Source organism: Vidua macroura, chromosome 28 (genome assembly GCF_024509145.1).
Source record: "Vidua macroura isolate BioBank_ID:100142 chromosome 28, ASM2450914v1, whole genome shotgun sequence".
Classification (NCBI taxonomy): domain Eukaryota; kingdom Metazoa; phylum Chordata; class Aves; order Passeriformes; family Viduidae; genus Vidua; species Vidua macroura.
In genome coordinates this window covers 2871002-2880831 of record NC_071598.1, presented here as the reverse complement: position 1 = coordinate 2880831, position 9830 = coordinate 2871002, and the positions used below count along the sequence as shown (strand labels likewise).

The following is a 9830-nucleotide window of genomic DNA, read 5'->3' as shown; positions in this document are numbered from 1 at the left end:
ATCTCTCTGTAACAGTTCTGTAATGGTTTGCCCCTTCACCCCCCATTATCTCCCAGTGGTTCCACCCCGATCTTTCCCACCTTTCCCTCAATGCCAATCTCCCTGAAAATGCTCAGTCATTCCCCTGTCCCTCCCTGGTGCCCTGTCCATCACTCTGCTCCCCATCCCACTCTCCCAGAATCTTCCACCTTGGGCGTTGAGTGAGTGGAGGAGGGCCAGGGGTCCCTCCCTTGAACTTCCCCCATTGGTTTGTGTGTCTGTCTGTCCTTTTGCCTTCCACTCCCCCAAATCCCCCCATTGATGGTGGGCGTTCCTTCCCCCTGGTTACTGCCCCAGTATTTAAGATGATTGTAAAAGGCTCGGGAGGGCTTTTGGCTGTCAGGACAATGGTATTCGGAGCTCCTCGGAGCTCGGATTAAACATGAGACTTTTTCCCCAGCCTTGAGTCGACTCCCTCATTACCTCCTCGGACGCTGCCTCTCCTCCATACAAGGCAGACAGCAAAGCGCTCTGTCTTAGCCGCTCCCCGAATCTTCTTGAGACGCAGGGGAGTGTCCCCTGCAGCTGACTGTGCCTCGGCCGGGCAGGCGAAGCCAGGGGGCTTCAGGGCGGGCATGGCGGCACCCAAGTGCCTTCTAGAGCTGTGACAGTTAAATGTCATTCAGTCCCAGTCCAGATCCCTGATGCTGTTTGAGTTGGCACCTGGTCTATCCTCCCTGTTCCATAAACACCCAGGTAACATCCACCTCCTCTCTATACCCCTCCCATTGTACATTTTTCTTTGTCCTGCAGGAAAAAAAACCCACAGGAATATTTATCACGCATCCAGGATATTTTCCTACTTGCTTGATGTCATTAAGGGAGAGGGGTGCAGCTGCTTTCACCTTGATTGGACTGTTTTATAAAAAAATCATGCAAGAATCTGTATACAATCCTGTAGGGGTGGCTCTGATGGGCTCTGATGGGGACAATCACTTGTAAAACTTGCTGCAGAATTCTGTGTGTAAATTTTAAAATGCTGTGAAAAACAGCATTCTCTATTATACTTACAGCCAAACTTGATGGGGAGGTTGGGGGGAGGGGGGTGAAGGAGGTTATTTCAGATGTGCCTGAACCAGCATTTTTCTAATCCAGGATAATGTGAAATATGGCGGGTTTTGGTGTTGAAAAGCATCATACAAAAATGCCAAGGCCTCTATGCTTTGGGAAGAAGTGATGTGAACAGGAGGGAAAACAAGGGCCTCAGGAAAAGAATAAAAACTCGATTTAAACAGGGGTATCTGGTGCCCTCCTGTGGAAATTAGAGGAGCAAATACTGGGTGGATTTAATGAGCAGATCCTTCTCTGCTCTGGAGCCAGGCTGGGGGAGATGAGGGTATTTACCTGAAGAGGAGAAGGATCCAGGAAGATCTCAGAGCCCCTTCCAGTGCCTGAAGGGGCTCCAGGAGAGCTGGAGTGGAACTTAGGACAAGACATGGAGGGAAAGGACACGGAATGGCTTCCCACTGCCAGAGGGCAGGGTTAGGTGGGGTTTTAGGAAGAAATTGTTCCCTGTGAGGGTGGTGAGGGGCTAGGATGGATTTCCCAGAGAAGCTGTGGCTGCCCCTGGATCCCTGGAAGTGTCCAAGGCCAGGTTTGAGCAACCTGGGATAGTGGTAGGTGTCCTTGCCCATGCCAGAGGGTGGGATTGGGTGAGTTTTGAGGTTCCTTCCAACCCAAACCAGTCCATGGTTCCCTGATATCAGTTGTTCTCATCATTCCATGGAGCACAGCCCCAGGAGGTGGGGGAAGGATGGCTCTAGAGATGAGCCTCCAGATCCCAGAGCACAGCTCCACACATGTCAGAGGGGTCTTCTTTTTTTTTTTTGTGGGAGTGCAGAACAAGAACTGATGGCAAGAGATGCAAAGTAGGCCAGTTCAGATCAGAAACTGAGAAAAATGAACCATAAAGATGATTAATTGTGGAATAAATTACCAAGGGATTTCCTACCATTTGAGGTTTCTCAAGTCAACACTGGAAGGCACTCATGAAGTATTAGTGGTTAATGGTCAAAAAAATGCTTGTGGAAAGAACAACACATTCAAGCACAGAGTGGTAAATCCACAGCTGGAATGCCAGAGCTGGAAGTCAGTCACAGCTTGCAGAAATTAGCAGAGGGCACCTCCTCTGGCCTGGGTAATAGAAGAGAAAAAATAATTTCCTCTAATTGCTTACTTTATCTCTTTAATGAAGGGAACTTTGTCCCACCCCTTGCCATGGGCAGGGACACCTGCCCTTATCCCAGGTTGTTCCAAGCCCTGTCCAGCCTGGCCTTGGACACTTCCAGGGATGGGGCAGTCACAGCTTCTCTGGGAATTCCATCCCAGCCCCTCACCACCCTCACAGTGAGAAATTTCTTCCTAATATTCCATCTACCCTACCCTCTGGCAGTGGGAAGCAATTCCCCCTTGTCCTGGCACTCCAGGCCTGTGTCAAAAGTCCTTCTCCAGATGTCTTGAAAGTTTGGGTGTTCTTTGATGTAATAAATTAGATGGGTAAAGTTTAAAACTTGCTCTGTATCTGATTTGAGACAGGTGTCCTGTGAGGCTTTAACAAGAAGAGAACACACTCAGGTGATTCATATCTCTTTAACATTGAAATACCTTCCAGTATATTACTATAACTGACAGGATGTATGTGTGTGTCACGTCACAGTAATCATAAGCCCTGTGCATTTTCCACATTTATTACATCCTAGATCATTCCCGAGATGATCCATGTGCCTTGAGGGAGCTGAACCTTTACCTTTCCCCATGTCCTGCTGCCACCTGATGGTGCTGAGCAAAACCGGCAAATTTGGGGCTAAAAAAAAAGGCGGAAAACGGATCCTAAAGCTTTTGTAATATAGTGACATTTATTGCTCTGCCACCAAGGGGTAAATCAGGCTGCATTGTCCCCATCTCTGATAACTGACAGCTCCTGTTCCAGGTCAGAGTCACATTCATCGTCTACTTTATTTCTTCTCCTTTCAGCCACAGAATACTCCACCGATGTTAAGGTCAGATACAGTCTAATTTGGGCCTTACACAATGGGCTGGCAGAGAACCTAATTAGCACCTATTAATGAGCTGTGGGCTGCCAGATCAGGAATTACCTGGATTAAGGGGCTGACCAAATACAACTATTCCTGTGCTTCTGTACAGCACCAAACCAGGGCTGCCCCACTGACCTGAACAGTCTCCTGAGCTTCCTCCCTGCCTAGGTCCCACAGCACATGTTTGGTTTAGATCTGGCTGTTGGCAATCCTTCCTGACCTTAAAACCTTCTCTACTCTGCCAGTTCCAACAGCTTCCCTGAGTCCCTGACATTTATTTCCTCAGGAAGAGGTTTCTTCCATTCCAATTCAGGTGCTGGAGGAGAAAATTAATGATAGAATAAAACCAAGTGGAGGCTCTGCATGTGTGTGTTAACTGAGTACCGGTGCTTCAAGCTGAATGCATCTTTCACTGGGATATTATGGTTGGGATTAGCTGATAAATCTTATATACAGCTACCCACCAACCCTGCTCCATGTGACCTGATTGCACAGATACTAATATTTAATTTAAGATGCAAGTAGCCAAATAACAGCATGTCATTGGTGCCAGAGCCAGGATCCTCATGTTAACCAGAGGTCTCTTTACCAGGGGATGGCCATTGACCCCTTCACAGCAGATAATAAGGAAAAGCCACTCTGTGGGGTGCCAAGTTTAAAGCTGTGTGGAAGAAGCTCAATGCATTTCACAGAGTGCCCCAACATTTGGGTTTGTTCAGATGAGGAACAAGAGCTAAAACTCCTCACAAAGTCAGTCACAAACTTCAGCTGTGCTCAGATTTGGGGGAAGATCCCCCAGAGGGTTGAGCTGGTGGGTCTAGGCATGCAGCATCCAACATTCTGAGCAGCTGACAGGGATGCTTGTCCCTGTGACAGTGAAATCCAACCACCACCATCCCAAGTTCTGCTGGTGGTTTTCCTGTAAAACCCAACGACCACCACAGGAAGCTCCACTGGTGTTTTTCCTGAAAAACCCAACAACCACCACCCCAAGTTCCACTGGTGTTTTCCCTACAAAACCCAAACATCACCACCCCATGTTCCACTGGTATTTTTCCTGTAAATCCCAAGCACCACCACCCCAAGTTCCACTGGAGTTGCTCCAGCCAGCTCCAACTCTCCCCACTCAGCTGCTGCCTGTGGCTCCTATTTACAACTGTGCTTTTTCCCCCATTCCTTGGCTGGCAGAGGGTCCAAGCAGATCCACAGTGGGGGGCTGAGAGCTATGCCAATACTTTTACGGGATTTTGCTCATATTCCATCAGTGATCTGTGCAATGCAGAGCCAGGACTTTTCAGGCAACTGTCTCTGCTTTGCCAAATGCTGTTTTAGACAAAGTGCCCTCAGTCACAGCTCGCTTTCTCCAGAGGAAATGACTCCATGGCCCATCAAGTCATCTTTACCATCACCACGGGAGTTCCTCTCCAGCTCTGCCCCTGCACAGCTCCACATCAGTCCACCTCAGCCTGGTTTTCAGGGCTGTTTGTCCATGCTGAAGGCAACAGCCCAGAACGCAGCAACACACAACACGCAGCGCCTCGAGACACAGGTGCACCTACTGAAACAACAACATTTTGTCTTTATTAGGAGTTCCCATGGTAATATAACACAGAGTTCTTAAGGAATAAAACACAAGACTTGGGGTTGGGATGGGGGGTTGTTTTTGCCATTGAGACAATGGTCAAATATCAGTACTCCTCTTTGTCTACACACATGATCAGCTTTAGCACTTACAGCTCTTCCACTCATGGTTCACAATCACAAATCCAAGGGTTAAATCCAGCTAGTATTAAATCCTACTTTTTTCTTTTATTATTTTTAGAGCTTCAAGTCACTGCGGTTAATTAATTCATTAAGTCATCGTCTTTTTTTTTTAGCATTTACATATGACATTCATTAAACAGACACAAAGCGAACGAGCTCTCACAGAAAAAACATGCTTACATAGCCTGCAAAAAACTTTTTTTTGTGATTTTTTTTCTTTCCTTTTCAAGAACAAATTAAAATTTAACAAGTAATCATGAGTCATGAAGGAAAAAAAAAAAGGAAGACTTAAGTGAATACTGAAGAGCTGCAAGTGTTTCGTAGCATTGAAACGGATCCACAATTCTTTTTTTTTTCTCCCCAACTCATTCAAATTGATTTTAACATACAGGTGACAAAGAAAAAAATTAAAAAATGAAAATAGCTGCAATATATATATTAAGTTTATGGGTTACTTAACAAACAAAGTGCAAACTCTTTATGCAAAACTAGAAGACCCAGGAGTTGAACCTAAATGGAAAATGCGTGGAGGAATATGGCAAAGTTTTTCTTAACTTTTGTGTTCAAAGGGGCCTAAAGAGTTTAGGTGCTGCAGCTGGTAAGGTTTGGGTAGCTAAGTAGCTTCCAGACACTTTGCAAATCCCAGCATTGACACCTCATAACAACAAATTCGGTACTCGTTTCTTGAAAGCTTTCATATATATATATAGGTTTTTTTCCTAAAAGAACCTGTAAACTCCATTTAAGAAAATACAGCTATGGAAAAACAAGGTTGATGAAGGTGGCAAAGCATAAAGAGAAGAGGGAGCAGAAGATGCAGCCAAGTGCCAGGGCAGGCAGACAGTGGAGGCAACACTCTGGTAATAAAAGCTCTCTGTGCTAAGACAAGTCCTTGGGACTGCTGAGCCCTCCAGCTATGCCTAAGTAGGGATCTGATGGTGCAGGCTTATCCTCCATGTCCCAAAAACAAGAAGCCTCCAGTCCCAGAGCTACCAGACCTTCAATCCCAGAGGGTGGTTAAACACCCAGACCCTGCTGGCTGCCCCAAAGCTGAGGCATTCCTTTAAGGACCACTGATGGTGTCTCAAATCCTAGGCATGTGAGGCTGGGTGGGGAACAGCCAGGCCTTCCCATGGGGATGTGCAGGATTCCTGCAGGGCTGGGTAGCTGTGACATTTGTACAAGAGATTCTCAGCTGCTGGGGACTCAGCCAGCTCTCAGTTACAGCAGCTGGGCTTGGACTGGAATTGCCACAGGTGCTCAGCACACACTCCCTGACTGCCCTTTGAGAGCTAAAGATAAGCCCTCAAAGCTTTAAATAACCTCTCCTTGATGGCCAGGGAGGGGGTTTCTGCTACAAAAACCTTTCAAGCAACGTGTTGCTCTTTGCCTACAGCTCCCTGCCCATCCATACCCATCTTCAGGGGCAGAAGAAAAACTAACTGCTACAAATGCTTCCAGATACTCCATCCCAGCAGCTCAGATGGTGTCCACCTCCTCTGTTTGCACCAGCTCAAGACATGATGGACTGAAGATCCTATGGACTTGCTCCATGCCCTTACTGCAGCTACGTGACAAGAAATGGCTGGAAAATGCAACTAAGGGACACCTAAAGTACCAGGGTGGCAGTGGCAGTGACACTGGCAGGAGTCTGTTACTTGGATGAGGTTCGGGAAGAACAGGGAGATTCCCAGTTCTCAGATAAGGCTTCGTAAACACAATGACACAAACATATTAAAAACACACACACAAACATTTAAAAAGAAGTTTCCTCAAGGACCTAATTTGCAGCAAAGTCCAGAAGAAAAAAGAAACCAAGGAAAACCAACTGAACAGAACGGAGTCCCCAAGGATTCTGGCTCACCCACTGGCTGGGGTGATGTTCTCTGCCATTCCTAGTGCTGGGTCCTGTTTCTCTCTCCTGGCAGCATCTAGTGACCTCAGAGCTGGTGGTGGAGAATGGTCACAGACAGGCTGGGATTCCTGTCCCTCTGTGCTTGCCTAGCTAATTCTGCTGGAACACAGAACCCTACAGAATATCCAGTTTAAAACCCTTGAACTACTCTTCTGCTTGACATAAAAAAAAAAAAAAAAGCTTTTTTTATGCATTTATTTTTCTTTCTTTCTTTTGTGTGTGTGTGTGTGTGTCTTGAAGGCAGCTCCTGGGAAATTCACTTTATCCTTCCTTTACTAAAAGAAAGATGCTGAATAGGACAGAGACCATGTATCTCAAATACCCTCTTTACATTTACTCTTTCATGTCAGAGGTGTCAAAACAGGGTTTATTTCTTTAAATGTGTAAGGGGCTGAGGGGGGGAAGTGCAAGGGGTTGGTGAAGATGAGAAAGGAACCTGAGGGGACTGAAAGAGGTGCTTTTACTTCAGCCCCTCCCCACACTCGGTGCCCGCAGTAACTGTCACAGGCTCTAAAAGAATCAAAAAGGGTCTCCAGGTGCCCCGGTCCCCCCCAGGTGTACCCGGTGGGCACAGGAGGGTTCGGTCCTTAGCCCAAGCTGGTGATGTTGGCACGGCCACCCGGCGGGGCCACAATGCGCTGGGTCGTGCGGCGTGGGATGTTGTCATCAATCTGTGCCCCTGTGGGAGAGAGAGGAGGAGTCACCAACTCTGCCAGTGTTTAAAATCCATGTGGGTGTGGCACTTCGATGCTGCCTTAATGGCTGGATTTGCTCTTAGAGGTCTTTTCCAGCCTAAATCATTCTGTGATTCTGTCTTTGGGGGAAAAGCCTTCACTGGCCCACACTGCCTTAATTCTGCTGAAATCTGTTCTGCATTAATAATATCTCTGCCCTGAGCACCTGAAGCACCCAGCCCTGCACAGTAAGAGGTGGATGAATGATTATCCCTTAGCCAGCTTTCCTATCCCTTTCTATAGTCTGCCCTTCTTGCAACTGTAACACCAGCTGAGAAATCAAATCTTTCACATCCCAGATCCACAGCTGCTCTCAGCTGGCAAAGTGTGTCATCTTAAAAGAAAAAGGGTTTTTTGCAATAGCCTCTTAAAACCAGAAAATTCCCATTTCTAAACACAGTTGGAATGGTCTTAAGCTGAATGAGGGCAGAGTTAGATGAGATATTGGGAAGAAATTCCTCCCTGTGAGGGTGGAGAGGGGCTGGGATGAAATTCGCAGAGGAGCTGTAGCTGCTCCATCTCTGGAAGTGTCAAACGCCAGGTTAGATGCAGCTTGGAGCAACCTGGGATAGTGGAAGATGTCCCTGCCCGTGTCAGGAGGTGGGATTGAATGGGCTTTAAGGTCTCACCCAAACTATTCCAGGATTCCATGATCTGCCCTCTCTAGACAGCCAGCCAAGGACTGAGCCCAGAACACATTGGAGTGCTCAGTATTCATGTCATGAGAAGAAGCAGGAATTTAGGACAGCTCCTGTACTACTCTTCTTCCTCTCTAAAGGGAAAAGCTCCCAGCTAAAATCCCCCCACAGCCTCTGTCATTCCATCCCTATCCCAGGAGAATGAACTCAGATTCAGCCACGATTTCAGTACAATAAATCACTCAGCAGTAAATCATTCCCAAAATCACATACCAGACAAGCTGAACCCAGACTGGTGCAGGTTCCTCACGGGGGGTGCCTGCTGTTTGGCAGGAGAGGTCTTGGCTGAGGATGCTGGTGTGACCGTTTTGGGTGTCACCGACACCTCACAGACTGGGCCGTCATAGAGGCCTCGGGGCACCCCCCGCAGCTCAGCCAGCTGCAGGGAGAGAGGGCAACACTGCCTTAAAACACAGCCACAACACAACCTTAAAACACAACCATAACACAGCCCAACAACTGCCCAGATGTGGCTCAGCCAGTGACACACGTTTCAGGATTGGTTGTTGGTAAGAGAATTTGAAAGCACATAGCATCTCCTCTGTACTCATCCCTGGGGAGCTGCTCTCTATCTATATTTATTTTGTATCTATATCTAGATTTTATCTATATCTATTTTACATCTATATCTATATCTATATCTATATCTCTTTATATCTGTAACATATTTATATCTGTATTATACCAACATCTATATCATGTCTATTTCTATTTAATATCTAGCTCTATATCTGTATTATATCTATATATATTCTATATCTCTATCTATATTATATCATATCTATATAACTATATGTTTATATCTATATCTGTATTGCATCTACCATCTATTTCTATTTTATATCCATATCTATATAAATCTTTCTATATAAAACATGTCTGTGTCTCTCTCCAACCCAAACAGTTTTGCAGCAAACAAATATTTTCCTATAAGCTAAAACCAGTGTTTGTGCAGCTCAACACCAGGGGCTCTGAGTCCGTGGGCACCCCAAAGCTCCTTGGCAATATGGACTTGGCTGCTCTGCACTCCCAAAACCCCCACTTTTGGTTCATCCTTGCTGTGCGGTACTGTGAGTTGGGAACAGGGTAGGTTCCTATTTTGGCTCTAGATTTTTGTGCAGGACAAGATGCCTACTAATTAGTATGTGATATGGAATGTGCTGTGGCTCCATCCAGTCTGTCCCCTGCCCCAAGGGTGCTATCCTTTAATGATCCTAACCTACCTGCCACTGGATTAAAGGCTCCTTATAGGTCTCAAATGCACCTTATTACTCATCCCCAAGAAGTCAAGCAGTGCTGAGACCAGCAGGGCAGACCAGAAGAGCCAGGCTGGCTTCAACTGCCAGCCCTGGAGCTGCAGATTGGGATAAATGCAATTATTCCAGTTGAGATGCTGCCCAATTTGATTTATGGGCCAGACATGTATTTCTGTGGGAGGACACAGCAGAAACCAGGGATGTGTTCTCCATGGGGCTACATTATGCCAGGTTGTAATTTTGATAACTTGCAATTTCTTTAAAAGAACAATCAAAGAAAGATAATTGCAAGGAGTGGGAGGATCACTTGTGGCCAGCAGAACCAACACAGCTCAGGAGTTGTCCAGGAGAGGGCAACACTTCAAACAGCAAAATAATTTATTCTCAGA

General features: G+C 46.4%; 1 protein-coding gene across 4 annotated transcripts in view; it reads right to left on the bottom strand.

Moving 5' to 3' along the window:
• Positions 1-2503: 2503 nt before the first annotated feature.
• DPYSL2 (dihydropyrimidinase like 2) overlaps positions 2504-9830 on the bottom strand; it is a 56220-nt gene continuing 48893 nt past the window's right edge. For 2 of the 4 annotated variants that reach the window (XM_054000595.1, XM_054000592.1), the window contains 2 exons: positions 8399-8564; positions 4634-7432 (listed from right to left, as the gene is read on the bottom strand). In XM_054000595.1, the coding sequence (XP_053856570.1) occupies positions 7341-7432; positions 8399-8564 (258 nt within the window). In that variant the 3' untranslated portion in view covers positions 4634-7340. The other 2 variants (XM_054000594.1, XM_054000593.1) reach the window with 2 other exon arrangements.